The 24,430-nt window shown below is 48.1% G+C and overlaps 1 protein-coding gene across 1 annotated transcript in view; it reads left to right on the forward strand.

Moving 5' to 3' along the window:
* Nucleotides 1-24,430, forward strand: part of CASQ2 (calsequestrin 2) — a 39,445-nt gene that overhangs the window by 8,296 nt on the left and 6,719 nt on the right. The window contains exons 2-10 of the mRNA XM_082277951.1: nt 6,146-6,230; nt 7,685-7,785; nt 9,993-10,104; nt 11,483-11,556; nt 12,016-12,146; nt 16,712-16,757; nt 19,466-19,520; nt 20,137-20,237; nt 20,620-20,694. Coding sequence (XP_082134077.1) covers nt 6,146-6,230; nt 7,685-7,785; nt 9,993-10,104; nt 11,483-11,556; nt 12,016-12,146; nt 16,712-16,757; nt 19,466-19,520; nt 20,137-20,237; nt 20,620-20,694 — 780 coding nt within the window. The remainder of the gene's footprint in view (nt 1-6,145; nt 6,231-7,684; nt 7,786-9,992; nt 10,105-11,482; nt 11,557-12,015; nt 12,147-16,711; nt 16,758-19,465; nt 19,521-20,136; nt 20,238-20,619; nt 20,695-24,430) is intronic.

Consider the following 24,430-nt stretch of genomic DNA (forward strand, 5'->3'; position numbering starts at 1 on the left):
TGCTCTCTGACACAGCTCCGGTGAAGGCCAGCTGCTGTACATGATATTTTCTTTTTCTGGGAACCCTGTCCAGCCCTGGCAGCAGACACTGCCGTCAGCTAGCAGACCTCTGACACCTCGAACCCTGTGCGAGGAGGGCTGTGTATATTTAAAAGTTTCCTCAGTTCTTATTTCTCTCTGCTCACTCCTTGGGGAAAAGGTCTTTCTTGTCTCAAGGACCACTCTGTTCCCCCAGGGCCCTGTCTCACTGATCCTTCTTGTGGATGCAAGATGGGAGCTCCCAGCTCTCGCCTGCAGCATCCTGGATTCTCTGGGATTTCAGAGGTGCTGGCTTACGCCCACTTGGTCAGAAACTGGAGAAATCTGGCTTGTTCCTGAGAGCCAGAGGCACTGGATTGAATGGGCATGTTTAGGTGGATGGGATTAATACCAAGCATGCCTCCCTCCTCCAGCACCCACTGTAGGCACACAGCTTTCTGCCCTGCGTGGGCTTCACAGCAACATCCAGCCTTCAGTTTCAAAACAGCCTTTCTGAGGCCAGAAGGACAACCAGGCAACGACACCCTCACCTTTGTCAAGGACAGCCCCCAAACTACACCATCAGTCTCTGTTTTAGAAAGGGCAGCTTAGTGGGGTGGCCCCTTGCCCAGTCCCAGACCCCTGGGGCAGAACACACACACCCACACACCCACACAAAAGTTCCTGTCTGCCCTTGATGTGCAAGCTGCACAGCTGAGTTGTCAAAACATCTGTGATGTAGTGCCAGTGGGGACCGGCTGGGAGCAGTGGCAGGTGGCCCCTGCACCCTTGGGTGCTTGGTGGCATGGGCACCAGCCTTGGTTAGCTCGTGGCTGGGGAGGCTGTGCTTTGGCTTGCAGCTCACTAAAGTTAGGGATGCCAGGAGCAGATAAAAATATAGCCCTAACTATGTGAAACCTTTAGGGAGGCAGCCAAAGAGCACACTGCCGTATGTCTGACCCCTCTGAGCGGCTGCGCAACAATTAAAGCTCCAGGGCAGCATTTTTGTAGCATTACCTGTGAAAGCCAGCTCTGAGGGAGTGACCTTTGGGTGTTCCATATTTGGGGACTTGCCTTTAGTCCAAGGAGCAGTGATCCCTAGGAGGGGAGGTTCAGCCTCTCCAAGCAGCTCAGGGGGTGGAAAAGTGTGGTAAGGTGGGACCAACATATTCTCCTTCAGTCCCCCCTGCCAGCAGAGTGACTTTTCTAGTGGCAGCTGCTCAGCAGGCTTCTGGCCCTGCTCTTTGATCACCACAGTGCTTCAGGACAGCCTGAATTATGGAAGAACCTAAGACATTACTAGTGTGGTATGCAAGGGGTGCTAGTGGGGACAGCACAGCATTAGGAAAGAGAAATAACACTCTGTTCTCCAAGAAACTGCCCAATGTCTCAAACAGAGAAGCCAGCTATAGCGTGTAGATGGGAGTCCTGCATAAGGATTCACAACTTCTGGGGGAATACACTAAACACTTGCCATCTCCTCCTGCTGTTCCTGAAAATAAAAACCTAACATTTTGGGATATAAAACCATCATCATTTCATCAACCAGGTTCTGACCATCAGCATCAACTGCAGCATTAAAGAGAGTAGGAGCCAAGCAGCAGAGAAATGTTGATTCCTTGAGGGATGTTTCCTCATCACCTCCTGTTGCTCTTCCCCCTGCATTGCTAGAGTTTTGTTCTCCCTCCACTGCTAATTAGCAAAACAGAAAGCTCCCCATGGTTAAAAGAAGTTTACTCATGATGGCTTTCAGGGACACCCAACTTCCCCCAGCCCCCTTCCTCCCAGCCTGAGCAGCTGGGGAAGATGAGCCTTACTGTCTCTGTGGGAGCTCTGGGCAGGTGCTAGAGAAGTGGGAAGAAAATCCAGGCCAGAATGCCACAATGTCACTTCGCAATGAAAACTGACCATGCTGAGACAGCCACCCCTCCCTGCCCCATTTTTAACCCTCTCCAGGGATTTTGTCTGCCATTTAGCAGCAAAACTGACACCAAATGCAAGGTTTGGCGCAATCAGTCCTGTCTGCATCTGGAATAGGAGCACAGTCAGGCAGACAGTGACATTTCTGCAGCTGTATAACCTAGGATTTCAGAATGACCCTATGGTACTCCTTCAGTCTCCCAAAACTTCCCTGCATCACACCTAGGCTCAGATAGGCATAGTTGATGTGAATCTGAGATATTGGGCAGGGAGTTGTGCCTTTCCAAGTCCATTATTCTGAGCGCCCATAACTGCTGATGCCATCCAGGATGAGAGGGTTCTTGCATACTTGATGGTACTCAAGCTTCACTTTGGGCTGGACCTCTCACACATCCCAGAGGGCCATTCACCCCCTCACACTTACCCAAATTCAAGTATGGTTATTACCTGAGGGATATGGGAGAAAGGAGGAGTGCTGCTGAACTCACACCTCCTTTTCCCAGTGCTGAACAGGACACAGCTTGGGATCTTATGGGTAGAAAGTATGCATTGCAAAGACTTCGTGCACATGAGAATAAGGCTGCAAAATGTGCATGGGACGTGAACTTACAAGCTACTGAGCTCTTTGCTCATGCTCTCAGCCAACTCTGCCTGCCCAAAGCTCCTGCTCTACCTCAGGGACTACATGATCTGTTAGGTCCACTTCTTCCAGGGCAGTTTCTACCCTCCATGTCCCCGTGCAGCTGTTGAAGCTAAATTATATGCTGTTGAGATAGAGGCTGACACAAAGGCAAGGCTGGCCAAGACTTGGAGCAATATGAATTTAAAGGCAGGAGGAGGAGGAGGGGCTGTGCTCTTAGATTACAGATGCCTCTGTCCCAAGGTCCTGAGCCAAGAGGATTGTCAAGATTAGAAACGTTATCTGCATTCAAATCCCACTAGCATTATGGAATCAGAAAATACTGTAAGGGGATATATAAATGCTTGATGCTGTAATGAGTAGGGGGCAATTAGCCAGACTGCTGTCCCTCTGGCATACTCCATATTTTGCTGCCTTTTGGGGTTCAAATACAGGTATGGGAATATATCATCACCTATGCACAGGTTAGACTCACCTGCTGCAGTGGAAAGCAGGGAAAGCAAGGCCAGGAGCAACGCCCAGCCCCCACATAGCTTGCACTTGCAAAAGCTACCATAAACACCCTGCAAAGTCTCCTGCCTCCAGACTCTGCACAGTGGGAAGGGCTCCCAAAAGTCTCATGTTGCACAAAGAGTTCCCTGTTGTGAGACCCTGCTCTGGGGATGAACACAGGCTGTACTGCTCTCCTCATTGTCTCATTGGCATGAAGGTCCCAGCAGAGGAGGCAGGCTGCCCACTGAGCTCTCAGCTCTGTCCCCTCAGGCATGCTCACACACCATCCACAAGTACTCTCCTATATGCCCAAACTGTTGCACATCTCTGGGGATGAGCCTCTTCAGAGGAACACCTCCAAACATTCATACCTACCACACATGCACCTCCAGGAGACAGTCTTGCTAGACACAGTCACATAAGCCCTGCCACACAAACAGGCACACCTCCGGCATTACTGAGACCATTGTTTGACTACTGAGCACTCCCAGTCTCACATGAAGAGGCTTTCATCACATCACCCACGTTTTCTTGACACATTTACTCTTTCCCAGCAAGCTTCCATGCTCACAGCTACACAGCTGCACCGACACCCCTCCAAAGAGTTACCTTGTGTGTGCTGCATGCTGACATACATGACTCCTGATCAATGCCTCCTCTCTTGCCAATCCCTGCTCACATCCAAGCACTTGTCTGCAGCAGGTGTTGCAGCTTTTCTGCATTTTTCTGGCCTTCAAACATAAACAAGAAACCCTAACCATCTCCCGTGTGCAGGAGTCAAGAACTACTGGGCTTAAGCTGTCCTGACTTTGGCACATGGCTGACGTAACTGTAAGTAACTAGATCACGTATGGACTGGACTGGACATGACTGAACAAGTCTTCTTCCCTTGGGCTTTCTGTGTCTTCCTCTGGTCACAGAGCAGCCAGAGTCTCGAGCAATGACTCTGAGGAACCTCTTGCTGGTGTACACAACCACCAACAAGCAGGAATGTGCTGACAACGTCCCAGAAAGCTGATGATCCTACAGGCTCCATCCTTTTGTCCAGTCAGGGCATATCCCCATAATGTGAAACAGAAAATCACTTCTCTTACCACCAGTCACTTGCAGATGTCGAGAGAGCTCGCAAGAGGTGTCCATCTCTTATTGCAATATGGAGTACCAGCTGCCCTCAGGCACTCTAAGGTGGCCTAAGCCAGCAGATGGGATGCCAAACCAAACCAGTGCCTTATTGGCCTTACTAATGGATGTGCAAACACAAACCAGTGCTCTGCCCCTTTCAGGCAGTGTCCATTGTAAGCTCAAGCCCTGAACAGGCAGCCTTACTTTCACTTCAAAGCACTGGCAAAGAGCAAGGAAAGAGCACTGAGACACCTGTTTCCTGTGTAACACAAGCACCCCTTTTGCCTCCCGCGGTGGCAGTTACCCCGAAAGAAAACAGGGCAGGGGGCTGCAGGGGGGTCAAGGCTGCAGCAGTGCTCTGGTGGTCGGTGGAGCCTTTTTCCTCCTGGAGGGCTTTGGAACAGGCCTGAGGATGTGTAATTGGTGGAAGGGAGAAACCAGCTTCATTCTCCATCTCTCCTCCTTGCGCAAGCAAGGTCCCTGAGCCCTGATCGCCAGGGTGCCTGCCACCATCCCCCAGAATTTTGGGGACAGGCTGTGGGCTGACAGCACAGGAAGCTGGCTGGCCCCATGATGCCCCGCTCCACAGGCAAGGTGGCTGCCCCACCACTTTTGCTCCCCAGTGCTATAATCACTGCTCACTCTCACAGAGGCCTGGCACAGGCAGAAGCTATTTATAGCAGGGGAGCCAAGGGGCCACGTGGCCACAGTGGCAGTGCTGTTGGGTGACATTCAAACTGGCTTTGAGTCTGGGGGAGGGAGCCAAAATGAGCTGGGGCTGGGGGGGAGGGGGTGGGTGGAGAGCTTCCTCATAAATCAGCCCACCATCTCTCTGGCCATGGCTTTTCTTCTGCTCCCCTCCAGCCTCTCCCTGCCAAGCACTGACAGCTGTGCCCTAATAGGGACATTCCTGCTCCAGAAGCTCCTGACCCCTCATCTCCATCATCCCCCACCATCCGGCAGGGCTGGGAGGAGGAACAGCAAGAAGACCATCAGCATCAGAGGCATTTGTGGAGCAGGAAGGGAGAAGGAGGAGGAGGCTCTTACAGCTGCTTGGTGGTTCTCAGAGCATCATTACTGCCTTGTAGGGTCTCTAGTATGCTTGTGATGGGGCTGTCAGTCATCCAGTGCATAAGTGGATCCATTTACCAGGGTCACTGCATCTCTAGGAGCCAATTTGGAAATCACAGGGTCTCACCCAGGGTCGCTCCCACCACGGGGCCCTTGCAGAGCGTCTCTCCTTTCCTCACGTATCTATTTTCACAAAACAGGCAGGAACTCGATATCTTCAAGAGGCCCTTTCATCAAAGATGGTGGGAACAGGGTGCAGTGGTTTTGCAAAGCTGTGAGAAGGTGAACATGAGCATGGCTGGGCTTAGATGCATTTCTTTAGTAAAAACAGGGGACCAGGGTCTGGGGGCTTAATGAAGCCTGGACAGGAGGCATGACTTCAAGCATTTCATAGGAAAAGGAGACATGGTGCTGCAGTGTCCTGCACCCACTGCTGCCTGGCACCATGCATTTCCAGAGTTAAAATGTCCACGGTGCCCACATGTCACACTGCATTGCAGGAGGCCACTGAGACACCACAGAGGAAACAAGTTTTGCTCTGTGTTGGTGGCACAGGACTTTCTTCCAGAAATACCCGCTGCTTTGGTGTCCCCAGTTCCATCAGGAGTCCTCTCCCAAAGCCAGTGTCAAGCAGCAGTGAACAGCAGATGGTAGTGCCAGCAGGTTCCCTGCTGCAACACAATGGGAACAAACCCAACCCTTGTGACCTCTGGGTTATCTCAGCAGAGAGGCAGCATGTGACACATCCCACCCTTTGCTGTTGTTCAAAAGCAGAATATGGGTCACTTGTGTCTGTCATGCCACGTTAGCAGGGCATGATGCCCTTTAGCTACCCTGTGGTGTTAACGCCACTAATGTTGGGCTCTCTGCTTCTTCCCACAGCTGGCAGCTCAGGTCCTGGAGCCCAGGAGCATTGGCTTTGGGATGGTGGACTCCAAGAAGGATGCCAAGCTTGCCAAAAAGTTAGGTGAGTCCCAGGCCTGATATCTCTGGAACAGCTTGAAGAGACTGTGGGAGTGATGTCCAACAGGCAGGCCCATAGAGCCAAATCCTTGTTACGAGGATGGGGAGGATGATGGTGGCACTTGCACACTGACCCACCTGCCCACCCCAACACAGGCAGCATCAAGTGGAGGGATGGGGGTGAGAATGAGAGAGATGAGCCAAGACCATTCCAGAAAAAAAAGGCTGTCTGCCAAAACAAAACAAACCAAGTAAAAAAGAAAGGCAATTTGTGCTGTAATGATGGCAGGGTGTAAGTTCACAGCTTTCTGTGCCAAAACAGTAAATAGGTGCCATTGAGTAACTTCATGCTCTTCCTACACAGAGACAGGACCAACACAGCAGTGCAGAACCAGAACACACAGGGAAATCACACAGTCCCCCAAATGCCACCAGCCCCACGACACAGTGACCCCTGTCAACAAATGGGGCACCCACAGCCTTGCAATGGTTTGGCAGTTTGGTGCCAGTCATTCTGTTTTTTTCCCCAGAGCAAAAGAGGGAATCTGCTCTAAAGGTGGGATGCTGCTGCACTGTCACCCCTGGACACAGCTGCCTTCCAGGGGCTGGCAGTGCCTTCAATTTTAGCCCACAAATTAATACAGAAATACTGTGTCACATCATTAACGCAACAGTACACAAATATACCACTAAACCTAAGGTTTAAGCATAGTGGACTGTAATTTTCTTCCCTAAATTAGAGGCTGTGAGTGGTAATGGGAGCTAAACTAATGACAAGAGCTTCTCTCCAAGAAGAATCAAACTGCCAATCTCCTTGGCCTGCGGTACCCTGCCATCCTGCATTGCAGGAGGCCAGTGCTGTTGATTTTGGAGCCTCCAACGAGGTTCTGTGGCACTCAGCCCTCAGTCCAGTGATACAGCATTGAAATCTGTCACCCTGTGGTCTGTGGCATCTCTATCATTGCTTCCTAACCCTTTTGCCAAGGCCAGCTAAGCCTCAGACAGTTTGAAGCTCACTTTCAGGTCACTGGTGATGTTCACATAGTTCAGCCTTCTCTGGACAGTGAGCACAACCTGAATCAAAATCCATTTTCCATATAGTGATAGGTTGTTAAAATCTGAGCTGTCAGTTAGAGCCCAGTATTTACTGCAAGATAGACAGCCAAGCTAGAACAAGTTCCTGGTGCAGAATTTTTCCAGCTGAGACCAGACTGTGACCTGAATGAAAAGTTCAGCATTTGGGAAGAAGCGAGCACCAGTTCTGGCTGAAGTCTGTCTCCTGTGTCATGAAACATCAGTCAGGGGATTGTCCAGCTTGTTTCTAATTAGACCAACACAGCAAACTGGCAATTGCATTTTCCCAGGAGGAATTGCTGGGATAACAAGCAAGACACTCTGCACTAAACATTCTTTTTACAACATGTTAACCACATATTGTTTCCTCTCTTCTTCTTTCAGGCTTGTTTGAAGAGGGAAGTCTCTATGTCTTTAAGGACGAGCGGTTGATTGAATTTGATGGGGAACTGTCCGCAGATGTTTTGGTGGAATTCCTCTTGGATGTAAGCATGGATAAGCTTGGAGCTAGATAAAACCTCTCAGAGAAGACCTTGCAAATAGTTAGTTTTCAAAAAAACCAAGTGTATCTTTGTTTGAAATTTCATCTCTGTTTGCTATTCAGTGGTAGAGATGGCATTTGACAGCTTCCCCAATACTTGCCTGACCATGAGTTCCCAGGAAAGGTGGTACCCTTATATGCCACTAGCCATTTTATATCTTAGAGACAACCTGCCCTCTTTCCTATTTATGGAGTATTTGAATGGAAATCAGCAACAATCCAGATAACTGACTGCTGTTCACCCACCTTGGTTAGCAAGCCCACGTGCAAACACTTTGCCATTTTCAAAATATTTCACACTTTTTCTTTCTTTTTTTTTAAAGGAGCTATTTTCAAAAAAAGAATATCCAAGAAGTAGGATTGTCATAGAGCAACTAAAAAGAGCTCAGTGCATTGAAAAAGGTTTATGTTGCAAACTATTTGCCCATTTCTAGACACAAGGAACACAGGATCTCTTCAGCAAACTTCCCAAATTGCACTGCCATGAGTGAGAGGAGATAAAGGCCCTAAACCTAAATGGTCTTGGGTCATTTCATTCATGGGCACAATGATGTACTCCCCTTTGTACCTAAATGCAAAAGAGATGCTGAATCCCACATCTACATGTTGCACTTCTCTTTATTTACATTTTATTTCTAGGAGAGGCAACAGACCTAAACCATGGTCTTTTCTTTATAATGAAAATATTTTGCAGTGGCTTGGCTTTCCTTTGAAGTGAGGATCTCTTTGTAAGAGGCTGTGCAGTAATGCAGATAAGGGAGGTAAGGTGAGCAGTGGAGCTGGCAGGGTTTGTTTCCCAGGGTGGCAGGTTGCCTACACGGTCACCTGTGGTGCAGGACTGCTGGTAAGGAGAGACATGGCCAGGGAAGAAAAACTGATCCCCAGAACCTCAGATCTCCTATGACAATGTCTGTGGCTGAGTGCATTGGGTATTGTGACCAAAACACATGCAAGTGGCTTCAGGGACAGAAATGGGCATCTGCACCACAGGGCAGAGCTTTGTCATGACCCTGCAGCAGTGGGATCCCAGGTTTCCATGGCTCAGGCCACTATGGCAGCAGGAAACTGCACATGCTGCTGCAGGCACAGCAGGGACACAGCAGAGGCACAGCCTCACACCAGAGCTGTAAGGGACTTCATGAGGTTTTGCTTGCTATGCCATGTAGTGTGGCACTGAAAAAGCATGTTCTGTAAAAAAAAGAAAGACAGCAAGGGTTTCTGGGTTTGTGTTTTCCACTCAGGAAGGAAAATACCTGGAAAAGCAAGGAAATAAAACCAGAAACATCTGTGGCGTTGGCAGCCTGATCTGAAAAGTAAAAGAAACACAGAAGTTCTCTACTCCTCTGTAGGCAGTGGCTTGCCTGCTTTTTTTTCTTCTAGTGAAAACACACCTGATTTATACCACAATTGCTGGGCAAAATAATCAGACTGAACCTTTTCACCAGCAGTGACTAGTTAGGAAAAGAGAAATAAGGTTTGGATCAGTGACAGTTTAAAGTGCCAGATAGGTCTTCCATCTTCCTCATTAACACTGTGATGTGTATATGACCAAAGAATAGGTTTAAACTATTTTGTATAGGAGGAGGATCAGCCAGGAAAATTCACATCCAGACTTTCTACTGTTCCAAACCACTGTTTGGCCACCCTCTAGCATGCTGGTTTTAATGTTTTTCAAAAGCAAGATCTTTGCAATGACCTCTTCCAGCAAATGACACTTGAAAAAAAGTATATATATATATATATATATATACACACACACACACACATCTATCATTCACAGGAGTTCACAATGCTCATACCACCTCCTTTCAACTGTTCTTCTTACTTCTTGGCCTCCTTGAAGCCAGCTGCAATCGGTACCCCTTATCCCTCATCACAGTAGGTCCTTCAGCATCCATTTGGGTTACCCAGTCCTCTATCACCTCCCTCTCGATGCTTCCACCTCTGCAATGAACCTACTAATGTCTCCCTTTGAAGGTGACCTGCTTCTCTCGGCTCCTCACATTAAGGCAGAGAGCAATAAGTAGGGTTTCCAACAGCAGAGAAATTGGGTGACCTCTTTCTCCCTGCTTAGGCTGCTTGTGACACACCCTGCCAGGCATAGGTTGGTGCTGCAAATCACTGCGTTACCACATGCATTTGTCATGGCAGTTGCTAGAAGACCCCGTGGAGGTCATAAACAGCAAGCTGGAGCTTCAGGCCTTTGACCAGATCGACGACGAAATTAAACTCATTGGCTACTTCAAAGGAGAAGACTCAGAACGTAAGATAAATGTGTTCCTCATGGGGCTTGGAGCCTGCCTGGGAGCTCTGGGGGCCAGGCATTGGTTGTTCTGCGTGAACATGAAGGGTGTTGTGGTATATGGCAGCCTGTGACAGAGTGAGAATTGCTGGAGGATGAGTGGGTTTGCAGGCAAGTTTCTGCATGAGCATTCCTACACTGACAGCGGTGACCCTTCCGCAAGGTGTCTGCTGGTAAGAGAAGAGGGCCATAATCCAGGGGCTCCTGTAGTAAATGGAGTTTACCTCACCCAAAAATCAGCCGAGGTTACAGTTACACTGAGAGAGCAACTAACAGGAACTTGTTAGTTGAAGAAGCACCCCTTCTTGTGAGCAATGAGCCCAAAGGATCAAAGTAGGAGGGAGGAAAGGGGGGAGGGGAAGGGAAAGGGGGACACGCTATTAAATACTAACTTGGCAAACTATACAGCAGCAGTAAGCAGGACCCTTTGGGGCACCCTGGCAGAGGCACTGACCTGCTCTTGCTCACCCCCAAGACCAGAAAGAGGCTGGTCCCATGCCCTGAGGGATGTGCAGCTCAGGGACCATTCTGGGCAAACCCAACTTTCACAAGCCTAGAGAAATCCTCACCTGAGAATTTCCCTGTCAAGCCCTGCAGTCTCCTCTGCCAGCCCCAAGTGCTCTCCCTGCTGTTGGGGCAATGCTGGCAATGTGCACCCCACCCTGGCATGTCCTGCCTTTAGCAGAAATACAGGTATTCCTACCTGAACAAGCAACATATCACCAGGTCTGCTGCAATGCAACAGCCCACCCATCTCTCTCTTCAGCTTTCTCAAACTGGGCTGCAGGGCAGCTTGGGCAGGGCTGTGACCCTAAGACTATTCAGTAATAACTCCTAGGAAGAAAGGTGGGAAATGTTGGTTGTAAAATCTCCTGCCAGGCTGAAAGCATCCTTCCTGCACCCAGCATGAGGACCTGATAGTAGTTACAGTAAAAACCTACCTGGTTCCTGCCCCATCCTCCTGCAGCAGGAGAAGCATGCCTAATCACACTTGGTGGCTGTTTAGGGAATGGCAGCAATCCTTAATGCTGGAGCAACTCCATGTATTTCCCAGGCTGAACTACCCCTGGACCTGCTTCACAGGGCTGCTGATTTCAGCACCAGTTAAGTGTGTCATGCTGGGCTCTGCAGCTTTCCTGAACACTGTGGGACTGCACAGCATGTTGCTCCACATGGAATCATCCTTCTTTGTAAACCCTGGAAGGGAAGAAACATTGGGCCGTCATTTGATGGAGTTTGCAGTAATTTATATTTGTTCTTCTCCAATACCTTCTGGGCTGATCAGAGTGTGGCCAGCTATCTGTGAAATATCTTCTTCATTCTCCTTTTCTCCTTCCAGATTTCAAGGCATTTGAAGAAGCTGCTGAACACTTCCAGCCATACGTCAAATTCTTTGCCACCTTTGACAAAGGGGTAAGCATCCCCAGACCTTCATGGTAGCTCACATATGCCACCACCTGTTTTCTGAGAGCTCAGGATGTCCCCAGATTTATTGTCTGGTTTCAGCTTCTCATTTTCAGTGTTCCAGGGGTGTTGGTGTCTGCATTGATATTTTGGCCCTGTCACAAGATAAAAGGCCATTTCTGCAGGATGGAGGCAGGTCCTTATGTGGGTTTAGAACCCACCCCCTCTAGGTCTGCAGGCCCTTGACTCTGGCTTTGCTTTGCCCCAGTGTTTGATACCAGTAGCATAGGGGGCATCAGTGGGTTTTTAAACAAGGAAAGATCCATTATGTTTTGTGGGTCACCCCTAGGAGTGCATGCTCTGAGAGAGAGCAAGGACCTTGATCTCATCTCTGCCACCAGAGGAGACTCTGGGTAGGCAAAGAGGCACATCAGGCCCCCTCACCTGTGACTGTCTGCACTGCAACAGGTTGCCAAGAAGCTAGGCCTAAAGATGAACGAGGTGGACTTCTATGAACCCTTTATGGATGAGCCTGTTCACATCCCTGATAAGCCTTACTCAGAAGAGGAGCTGGTTGATTTTGTGAGAGAGCACAGAAGGTATGTAGCATATAGGGTGCTCCTGGACAAGGGAAGTGGGTAAAGGTGTCTGTCATTGCGACCTTGTCTCTCTTGCACATCACTCTCAAAAAAAATTAGGATGATGACCACCTTTTGATGAGTTTCTGACCCAGGTTTGAAATTGTGGCTGTTTTTTTCCTACTTCCTGAGGTGCAAGTATCTGCACAGCAGTCAGATTTCACCACAATAGAGCTGGGATAACACAGCTTCTCTCCTCCTACTGTTCCTCCTCCCCGGTTAGTCCTCACTCAAAAAGCAGTGAGGCTGGAAGGCAGTGGAGAGTGGAATCCTTACCCTAATTGCCCATGCTTTTAATTTAGGTCTGTACAGAAGATGACCCTCTCCAAGGCCTCTCAAGCCAAATCCCAATCCTGTCCAGTCCCCTCCTTCCCAAAACCAGCTTTACTAATGGGTGTATCTCTCTCCTGATGTCAGATATGTCTAGAGCTCAGACCAAGCTCAGAGGAACCATAATGGACTAAGAGGCTCCTGCTGACTGTAGGCACAGAGAAGAAGCCACAGCTGTTATGGCTATGTTGAGCCTCATGGGGGAACAGTGCTGAGCACCTACAGTGTTTGATCAACTCAGCAGGAGCTGTGGATGCTCGTGCTTTTTGCAATCAGGTTTATTGCACAGTTGTTTAGGGACTCAGCTACCAAAAATAGTCTGGAAGTCACTAGAGAGGCTGATCCGGTGTAAAAGCACAGGGTTAAGTATAAGGGCGTAGCTACCCAGGAGGTGCTGTATTTTTATACCCTTAGAAACACCTCTCAGGAGAGTGTCACAGGCTACCTGTTGCTCCTATAACTGCATTTCCCAGCAGATAATCAAGAGACCAGACAAGTTTGAGGAAAGCAGGGCCATCTATATAGAGGGGGGATCTCAAATCAGGCTCAGCTGGAGGTCTGTGTACACACAGACAGGAGATGATCTCCAGAATCTGAGACTCACCAGAAAGAGTTCTCTGCTTTTTCTGAAATATGAAGGGCTCCTCTATCTTCCATGTACCCACAATTCACTTTGCTGACCTCCTAGGCTTCTTGACCTTAGTCCTTCCCATGGCTTTTTCCCCCAAGCTCTTTCTGCCAAGCAGCAGCACCAGAAGTCTGATTAAACACAGTCATCTAAATGCTATCCTAATAAAGCAAACTCCTCACCAGCACAAAATTGCAGTGGAATGCCCCCAAGTCTTACATATTTAAAGTTGTTCTGCGGTGCTTGGTAGAAGCAAGGGGGAAGGCCATGTATTTTGCAAGTGCCAAAGCTCAGAAAAGAACTGAAAGGAGTCCATAAAATCGTATGTCTGAAATCCCAAACCTGCCAAGGTGCTGCCATGGCAGGGGAAGAAGCCTGGAGTGACAGCAATATGTTCCCAGTAGTTAGTGCTGAGCTTCTCAGAGCAGAAGTGCTTCATCCTGCCTTACCACCAGTAAAGGACCTAAAGGCACAGGTTGGAATTAGTCAGACATGGAGATGATCTGTAGACTAAAATGAAGCAACCTCAGCAGCTGGCATGTGCTGGTTCCCTGTAAACAGGGCCCAGCAGGATATTCCCTGCAGGAAGGTATAGAGGACCAGTGGCCCCTTCCCCCTCACACAGCAGACTTTCTCTCTTCATAGTCATGGACTATCCCTCCTCAGACATGCAAAGCTCCACTGCCATCCCTCCATCCCACTGAAGGAGCCCCATCACATCACTGGGAAAAGCTACCACTAGTCAGCTGTATCCAGACTCTTTGGCATGCCTTAAACAGCGCTTCCTAAAACAACTTTCCCACTATTATGCCCAGACAGGATTCACTACCACTTCCTCTAACCCTGCACAGAAACTGGGATTTGCTGAGCTCGAGACAGGAGCTGAAGCAGGTGCCCAGGAGGAGCTCATGCACAGCCTCCCAGGTGGGACTTCCCTGGGCAGCTGCAGGCTGTGGTGAGATAGTTCATCCTCTCCATGGAAGGTCAGGAAGCTGGTGCTCAGCACCATGGGGTGACTCGTCCAAGGCTGCACAGATGAGTGTCCATCTGGGCGTGGTGGTCACTGCCGCTCCAAGGTCTTAGCCCAGATTTCACTCTCAGTTGCACAAATACAAATTACATGGTACAGTCCTCTGAGCTGATGCCTCTTTCACATGCAAAATGCTGGGCTTGGACCCCCACTTCTCTGCAACTGTGATGTAGCAACACGGGGGCTGAATTCTGTTCTTTCTTACTTACCTAAACCCCCCTTGCCTCACTCCCTCCAACACAGGGAAGTATTCAGAGTCACAACACAGCAATTAGTACACGTGGGTGTGGCCAGGTCCTTCCCACTGAGTTTCCTTTCTCTAAAAGTTTCCCCAGAAAACAGCTAGGGAAAGTGTCCTATATGCCAAGTACAAGTATGCCTTAATACATAATATGCATTCACCTGATATAATCTCTAGTTTTGGACCATCAACAATGAAAGGACTTGCTGGGTCAAAAATTGTATCTCTGATCTTGTGTTTAGCGGCTATTTCTTCCATTTCTGTAGTTGTTTTTACTTTATTTCTATTTTGATGCTGAATGTACCAAATTGTAATGAGTTCAGCAGCTGAATTATGAATTACATCAAAAACCCATTCTTATTTGTTTAGTTTGTACCTGCTACCTAATAATTTCTCTGGACACCTACTAACTCTTGTCTTAAGAGGAACAATGGTTAATACTTAAGGTAATCTATAGGGAGAAAATCACAGAATATTCTGAGTTGGAAGGGACCCACAAGGATCATCAAGTCCAGCTCTTACGTGAATGGCCTGTGCAGGGATCAAACCCACAATGTTACCTTGACGTTATTAGAACCTTGGCCTTGTTCTAAGCTATTCACATTTTCTTTACCATTCCTGATTTTTCAGAATACCTGCCAAATCCCTCTTCAGTCACCTCTTTCACAAGATAAAGAATTCTCCCCTATTGAATCTTCATCAAATAGAGGTCATTCCATACCTTCACTCACCACTGCCATGCTTCCATGTGCCTTTTTCAGTTGTCCATATCATTTCTGTGATGGGATGACCAGAACTACACATAAATTCACTGTGGAAGTTCACAGTGTAGCTGTCCACTGCCATAATGCAAGATTGCAAACAGTTGGCCATTTCCCAACTGTTTGCAATCTTCTTTTGGCCTTTTTCCTTTGGAGCTGATGCTTTCTCAATTTGTGACACCTGGGCCCATTTCCTGAGAGGCAGTAATTAATTACAGCTAATTTAGAACCCATTGCTGCACCTGTACAATCAGGGCTGGTTTTCTGCAAGTGTGTTACTTGCTATATGTCTGTCTATCATGCAGATACTCAAGTCTCAGGAGATCCTCTGCATCAACTCATAGTCAGGCCTTTGCTGGTTGCCAAAGAATTGGACATGATAAGCAAATGCTGCCATATTCCCATTTCCCATCTTTTTCAGATTCTGTGAAAATACATTATGCATATGATCATGCCAAAGAATATACTATAAATCTTAATTGGTTAATTCCCTCTGTCATGAAAACTGACTATTCATTTCCACCTTTCAATGTTATTAATCCACAGGAGATTCCCCTCCTCTGATCTAACTGCAGCTCGGTTCCGTGGCTCCTCAGGTCCTTTAGGAACCTCTAAAAATGTTCCCTTGTTTCCATTGCTCTGGTTGCAAGGCAAACTGAAGTGACTCACTTATTCCACCTGGTTCTGGCAACATGCTGCCACTCCTTCCACCAATCTGTTCCAAAACCTCATAGACTGACACTTCACTTTGCAGCAGGTTCTGGGGCAGGTCAGCCAGGGAGACCCGCTCTGCTGGGGGATCCTCCCTGAACAGCTGATACCACAGCAAGCAGATGTGCAAAGGATGATTTGTGCTTGTCTGTTATGGCCTTGTGTTTCTTGAGTGCCCCTCTAACACCCCAGTCAACTCTCAGCCTGCCAGGCTCTCCGATAGGCTTCCTGCTACAAATCTAGCAGAAAATATTTGCTTTTTATCTTTTATCCTTTATGGACTACTTCTCAAAAAAAATTGCTTTGACCAGTCTTAAGGTTTATATTTCCTTGTCAATGGTGATTAGGATCTAAATTTTCTTCCCAGAGTTTATTCTGTCTTCTTTGCTTCAGCAGAGGTGGGAAGGATTTCTGTGCTGAAATTATGCTGAGGTGAAACCAGGAGAAAGGGGGACAGAGCCTAATAGGAATGTCTCAGGGACTGCAAGACAAAAATGAATGGGTCACCCATGCTCTCAGCACAGACAGAACTGTCTGCCATGTGTGGGGGCTAATTCATCAGCACATCCCAGTACAGAGAAGTATGTCATTTTCCCAAGCAGAAATAGTGGCTGCAGTGACTCCAGTGGGGCTAGGGGCAGGCTTTCATCACCATAAATAGAGGCATAAGTTGACCCCCAGTGCTCCCATCCTTGCATTCAAAATGTGGTGGCAGACTCCAGTCACCAGCCAAACGTGCCATGGTGACCTTTTCCATGATGCTGACAGTGTCACGTGTGGCAGTGCTGGATATGTCCTCAAAGAGCGTTTCTGTCTTCCTTTCAGGGCCACCTTGAGGAAGCTGCGCCCAGAGGACATGTATGAGACATGGGTAAGCATGTGTGGTGGGAACCATTGTGCCCCCTGCCACCTCCCAACAAGAAACTGCTCCTCAAGAGCTCTGGCCTCTGGCTGGGCAAAACATTACCTTTCCTTCCTTGCAAAGCTGCTGTCTCTCTTCCAGGAAAAGGAAAAGCCTTGGCTGTGATGCCTAGTGCCTGAGTTCAAACAGTGTGCTCAAATGCTTTGTGCAGCAGAGTAGGCCAGCTCCTGTTGCTCCACAGAGGGAAGAGGGAAAGCTAAGCAGTGTGCCAGGCAGGTGTTGGGCCTGGGTAGTGATCCTGCCCAAGGATGCTCCATCTCAGTTAAAGGTCCTCAGTGCTGGTAGTGGGGTGATTTCTGTGGCCTGCTTGCTGGGTGAGCTACGGAGATCGTGCAGATGTCCCATGGAAACTCACAGATTCATAGACTGGTTTGGGTTCAAAGGGAGCTTAAAGCTCATGTAGTTCCAACCCCTCTGCTGTGGCAGGGACACCTTCCGCTAGACCAGGTTCCTCAAAGCCCCATCTGACCTGACCCTGAACATTTCCAGGGATGGGGCATCCACAACTTCTCTGGGAATCCTGTTCAAGAGTCTCACCAACCTCACAGTAAAGAATTGCTTCCTAACATCCTGTCTAAATCTACCCTCATTCAGTTTAAAGCCATTCTCCCTCATCCTGTCACTACATGTCCTTGTAAAAGTACCAGGGCCATTGTACAATTCAAAATGCAAGTGAAGGCAGGTAGTACAGCTGATTATATAAATTTCAAAGCAGATCGTGCATTGGTTGCACTTCTTGGGATGCAAGCAAGATGCAAATCAGCAACTGTGAGGAACTAACCAGCATTGTGTCCCCTATCACACACAGAGGACTCTTGTGGTCTGCAAGGGTGGGGAAGAAGGGAAGGGTGAAAATGAAAGGAAAAGTGTGTATAACAAGTTATCCCTTCACTGTGAATGAATATGATGTTAAAAGCTAGTCAGGGGGCCTCAAGTGCCAGATGAACGCTGAAAAAGAAAGCTGAACAGGTGCTTTACAGACATTAAGGAAGATGCAGTCATTCTTCCAAAAGGCTCAACACATTTATAACAGCATTTAGATGTCCCCTTCTTGGCTGTGTAACATGAAACATTGCGGGACTCCAAAGTGGCAAAAACCTTGGGAGCTTTTAATACAGCAAGGCAAGAGGTAATAAAACTGAACCAGGAGTTATGAGTCACTTAGGCACGATAGCTTTTCATTTTGTTTTGAAATACAGATTCTGTATAGAACACAGCTTCCAAGATCCACCGAAGCCCCTCCAAGGTTTTTAATGGAGCTTCAGTGAGATCCAAATTTCACATGCACTGGTTTCACTTTCATACTGAACATATTCTAAAAAGTGTGACCTCCCAGTGGTGGGATGCTTGTTTAATCAGCAGCCTGGGAATACAGAGCTTGCCTTTGTGATGAGCAGTGGGCTCATAACTACAGAAGACCGGGGGCTGGATTCTGATCTCACTGCAAGTTCACAACATCCTCAGTGCCTTCACTACTCCAGTTTTGTTTGCTGCTTTGTAGGCCAGAATAGAGCTGCATTATAGAGGTATATACATGTAATTATATATGGCATATAGATATAGACTTTTTATTTTGCTGTCTGACAAAATAAATAAAATAGCAATTATGCTAGCAAATATGTAGAAAAAGCAACAGTGTGAATTTTGCCAGCTGCAAGTGGTCTGAATCCCAAGTAAATCTGCCTAGAATGTCCTGGTGAAAACATATTCCCTGAAGACATCCACAAAGGTTCAGCATCCGCTATTGTTTTTAAAGATAATGTTTTCCACTTAATCTTTCAGGGGTTCTTTTCCCTTTCAGTTTTTGTTGGTGGCTTTGTCACCTCTGGGCTCAGAAGGGAAAAGAAATTAGCATTTAGATGGGAATTTTTTCTTGCATTAATACCAATTGAAATGGAAGCCGAGACTGACGGTGGGTGAGGAAGGCGAAACCGGTCCATGGGATAATTCAGAGATGACATTCATAGCAGGCGGATGATGAACCGGCCAGCAGATCCATTGGCCTTTGCCAATATCATTACTCACATGTTTCATGGAGAAAAGTAATCCACCAGGCTGTAATTTCTGTCCTCCACTCACTGGAGCCCTGAAATGAGCCCCCCACTCAATTTCCCTCACTGCTCACAGAGACCCTCACCTAAAGCAGAGACCCTTCACCTCCAAAAAGGGACCCAAATGAGCCACCTTGCCTCTCATATTGTGAGAAAACCTCCTTTGCTGGCCACAAAGGAGCTTGTTTTGGGGCTGAGCGCGGTGGCAGATACTTGTTTCCTGCAAACCTTCCCCCGGGAGCTGAAAATTTATGAGGGTATGAAGGGGGAGCCTCTATTCTCATGCTAGAGGGACCTTGACCTTTTCTGCAGAGAAGCTTTTGCCTCACACCATCAAAAGCTCCCTTGCCATTGCCATCATGGTGCTCACCTCATTTTAATCTGAACAGTTTCAACAACACCACCCAAACTACCCCCTTCAGCACCTAATACCTTCATGACTCAGCCTCACCTCAGCTCCCATTTCTGGTGTCTCAGTGGGGCTCTAGACAAGCCTCCCTTTGTAACTGTTCCTTTTGAAGGCATCACACTGCTCCTCATCTCCAGCAACCACCCAGACTTCATCCTCCCTCCCTGGCCCATCAGTAATAGTTGTGTTTTTTCCAGGAGGATGACATGGAGGGTATCCACATTGTAGCCTTTGCTGAAGAAGACGACCCAGGTAGGAGGCCATTTTCTTCCTTGTGTGACTCTCCATCCTTCAAGAAAGTGTATTTTCACGTGCTTTGTTTGCATTGTAAACACCCACTGGGTGTTTGTGCTGGTGAGACTCAAACACTGGATATAAACAGATGATTTCCTGGGGAAAAAAAGTCATTCCCTCCACCCCCATACCAGGATTTGCTCCCTAACTCTTCATCCATCTTTCTGTGTGGCTCTGTGAAAGTGCTGAGGGCTGGGTGTGGGATAGGCATGTGGGAAACCTGAGGCCACCAACTCCTGAAAAACTGTGGCATCAGTGCTTCTGAGAGCCATCAGCAAATCGGAAAGCTTTGGCCTCTTGGGAGCTCAGTTCCTCCCTCACTACAAGAAAATAGTGACATTGTTCCACTCCACGGAAGGATTATGAGGCTTAATTCATGTGTAACTAATTTCAATACCCGAGGAGGATGCTTGAAATTAAAAGCCTTATTATCAAAAGAAAGCACTGGGAGACAGCATTTTAATGAGAACTATAAACAACTCCTGTGTGCATAGGGGAGCCAGGGAAAAAACCCACAAGCAAAACGTGCCTGTGCGTTTGCAAGAGAGTTGCAGTGGTTCGTATATCATTTCAGACGGTTTTGAGTTCCTGGAAATCCTGAAGCAGGTTGCCAGGGACAACACCGATAATCCCGACCTGAGCATTGTCTGGATTGACCCTGATGACTTTCCTCTGGTGAGTGGCAGAGGCTCTTTCCCATTCTTGGTTTAATTTGTGGATGGGGTGGGCATGAGGGGGTGTGAGGCGGTGTGCGTGTGCTCACACGAGTGCAGGAATTGCCCCAGGGAATCTGGGACAGGGAAGGATGGGAAACTGGACCACAGGCCATCCCCTGGCAGGCTGCTTGTTTGGGTCTGCCTCCCAAGGCAGATTTGGGAACACCCCCAGAGTCAGCACTTTGCTTTGCCATGTGTGGCAGCCCAAGCTTGCGTGCAGCATCTCCTCTCTCCTGTGCACACATCAATGCACATTCCTTGCTCCACAGCCCAGCTGACTGAACTAATGCGACAAGGCCTTGCAAACACCCCTGTCTGAGCTTTGTGTCTCTCTCCTGCAGCTCATCACTTACTGGGAGAAGACCTTCAAGATTGACCTGTTCAGACCACAGATCGGGGTGGTGAACGTCACAGACGTGAGTAGCATGTGCCCAGAAAATCCAGGGATCCCAAAATTAGGGTGCTAGAAAGGGTGGGTTCTGAGGTACACTGGAATCAGTGGGATTTCCACTGTTAAGTGCAAGTAGAACAGGCTTTTTCCCTGGGGAAAAAAACATGAAGGCCTCACCCTTCCCACCTGCCAGAGGGTTTGTAACACTTCGGATGTTGGACTTGAGGGCTTTAGTCTGAGTGTGTTTCTGCTCCCAAATCACACACAAACCACACCTGCTGAGGACAGGACCAGCCTCTGTAGCCTGGGATTCAGGGCTTTGCCCAGTTTTGGTTTCAAGTTCTTGCATTTCTGTCCCGACCCACAACACACACCTTTGTCCATTACCTGCTCTGACAGGCTGGGGGGGGCTTTGTGGAGAAAAAGTGTGTGTACGGGGGAAAGAAAGCCATGCTTAGCAGAAGAGAAGAGGAGAAAAAGGAGGTTGTTTTTTTCTACAGAAGCAAAAGGGCACAGCTTGAGTGTAGGAGGGAAAGACTTTCCCTGACAGATGACAGGGAGAAACTGCACAGCTTGAAAAAAACTAAATAAATACGCAGCTTTAACAGAAGTACAGCATAAACTGGTAAAGAAGGGATCCTGCTGTGGTAAGGAGCATGCACTGGGGTTCATCCAGGTCCTCCTCCCCTTCAGCCACTGCTGTGCAGGTAGTGCTGGAGAGATTTAGGTGGGAAGAGGAGAGCTGCCAGCCCCACACCCCAGGTGGCAATGAAGGTTTCCACACCATCCCACAGGCAGCAGCTGCAGAGGGAGACCTGCAGAGACAGGTGCTCCTTTGGCACAGCTGAGGGAGCAACAGTACCCACAGCACCCACAGCTGTGCTATTGGGACAACTTTCTAGCAGCTACTGTTTTCACTATGGTTGCCTTCAAACCAGCAAGCTGTGGAACTGATCTGGTGCTGCCCACACGCTGTGGGCTTTAAAGGCAGGTGGGAGAGGGACCCATCTGACCCTCACCAGTAGAGATCTCATGAGGGCTGCTGAGTGCAATGTAACATGCTTCACAGCCCTGACACAGAGAGAAACCATTCTTTCCTCTTTCTGACAATAACACTCCAGATGATCAGAGAGCTTGTAACGCAGCATGCTCCTGCCTGGCTTACCTATTACCTTAGTTTATTTTTAATGTTTAAGTGCTGGGTGTTTGTTTTAAACTCTTTAAAATGAACCTGTGTGGGTATGTAAGTGTCTCTGGCAGCAGCAATCTCTCCACTGCAGAAGTGTTTGTAAATTGGTGCTTGAGTTCATGTTTGAAATTTGAGTCATAAGTGAACTTGATGTTTCATTAGAAGAGAGCAGTGAGGGAATTAAAGCTGGGACAAGTGTGTGGGGCTGGGTGCTGGTTTGACTCAACACTGACCTGGCTTCCAGCCTCCACATCCTCTCTCCTGTATCGCCCCAGAAGAAGAGGAACAGCAAGGGTGTACCGGATGGTTGTGCCTCCTGTTATAACAGATGCTGCAAGACCTTAACATGGGAGATGTGATGGGTGGGGAAGACAAAGCAACAGTGTTGTGAAGAAAGCAGAGCCCTTGGATTTTGCTCATCCCATTGAGGGGGTTGAGAGGCTCACTTGGGAGTCATGGAGTAGTTTCAGCCCTGGCTGGATGTGAGCTTTTTGCCTGTAAAAGAGCAGTACTCAACCAGACCATGGGGCAGACACCTAGGGAGTAAAGACCCAGGGAGTTAAGGCTTGTTTGCAGAATTTTTAAGGGAGAGACAAAAGGGAAAAGGGCCAAAATGTCATGTGTCACCTAAGATCATGGGAGAAATGAATAGACAAGCCAGAAGAGAGCTCAAGTCTTCCAGTCTTTTGCCCTTAGTACTAGCCCTTAGTACAGTATCTCCCTTAATTATGTTTACTGTGACTGGTCATTTTTAAGTCACGTCAAAGCTACATTAAACAGCAATCAGTGGAAATTCATGGAAATCGGATTCTCAGTGGCATGAGAGTCATATAGAATGCAGAATTAGGTAAGAACATGCCTTATTATTCAGCAGTCACTCAGAGACCCATAAAAACTCATGCATTATCTGGCTTTGATATAGTAAATGTTTCAGGTTGTTGATTATAGTATTTGCAGGTTTTATTTCATTCCTCTTAAGTCCTTTTTTGATTTCTCGAGAGAGATTTAAGAAAGTTCTAGGTTGGCAGGTGATATCTAAAACAAACATTGAGCTCATTTTGTTATTTCAGTGTTACATCACTGCATTCAACCAAGTTACATAGGTACAAAGTGGGACTTACACAACAGAGTGAAAATAAACACTGCTGTTGGCTTCAGTGGACATAACCCCTGTGACCCCATCACTTCTGTAAAAACCTGCCAGTGCAAACACCAGAGCTCCCAGCAGCCCCAGGTGGCTCATCACATTGTGGTGACTGTGGCTCAGGACTAGGGCCGTGATGCTCTGCAAATTATCGCTGCTTTATTTGCACAGCACCTTCTCAAGGTTAAATGGAGCCACTCCTCTTCCCATTATTTAAAAGTGTCACTTTTTGCCACACAAACAGTCCTGAGGTTAGGGACATGAACATTCGCGTGAAGCAAGAGCTGCATGTCTCTCCATGGCTCTTTTTTATTGCAGTTTTGATGATTTAGGAAGGATATATTGTATGGGAGACACAGCTTTCCTTGAGCAGAAATTGGTCTGGCTTTTTAGTAAGCCATAAATCAAAGAGAACTAGGTACCACAGATAGGGAAAGAAGTTGGATTCATTTGCAAAAGCTGGTAGTTTTCTTCTGATATGTGAAGACCACTTGCTTCTGCAACATCAAATGCTGAATGAGATAACCTCATAGCGCCTCTGCAAAATAGGAAGCTGATCCTGTTTTATGGAGGGGAGACAGTGAAGGGAAAGGGGCTTATCCGGGCATTTAAGAAGGAACCTATGGCAAAGCAGAGAGGAAAACTTTCATTTCCAGGCCTCAGAGACCATCCAGGCTTGCTGTCCCTGGGTAACAGCCACAATTTTGCCATTGTCTTCTTGCTGAATTCCCCCATCCCCTTTGGTTGATGGAAGTGATGCAGACAGCTGGAGGAAAAGAGCAGTGGTACCTGCAGTCCAGGGCATTGGTGTTTCTCACCATTCTTCAGCTGAGATGCATGATGTGCTATCTCAGCCATGCATGGGAGCATGGCTGAGATGATCTGAGGAAAGGGTCTTCCAAGAGCAAGAACCATTATCACAGATGGAGAGTCTAGAGCAGGGTCTTGAGACAAAGGTGAGGTTGGGGAGAAGGGGTGCTGGAAGAGGGTTGTAAAGGCTCCAAGGAAGAGGTCCCAGAAGGGCTCTGGATGGAAGGAGGGAAACACTGATGTCCTGTGAACTGGAGTAAGGCAGGGGCTGCTGGCAGAGGTCTCTTTGAGGTCTCTGCGTAGGCTTGGAGTCTACAGAACTGTCCAGGTAGAGTGAGGAAAGCATCAGGTGGGCAACGCTCCTGCTCACAGGTATAGGCAGTGGGCACACATCTCGTCAGGGCACACAGCACCACCACACACTCCTGCAAACCTGCTGACCAGTCCCACTGCCCCTGGGCAGACGCAGCAGCGCCCCAGGGGGAAGTGGTGATCCCAATGCATGGGCAGAGAGATGCTCTGGCTGAGCCTGTGCAGAGGCTGTGTCAGAGAGGGAGCTAACACCGCCACCATCCCTGCATCCCACCTGTGGTCCGGCCTTCACCCCAACAAAAGCTG

Source organism: Coloeus monedula (genome assembly GCF_965178545.1).
Source record: "Coloeus monedula genome assembly, chromosome: 3".
Lineage (NCBI taxonomy): Eukaryota > Metazoa > Chordata > Aves > Passeriformes > Corvidae > Coloeus > Coloeus monedula.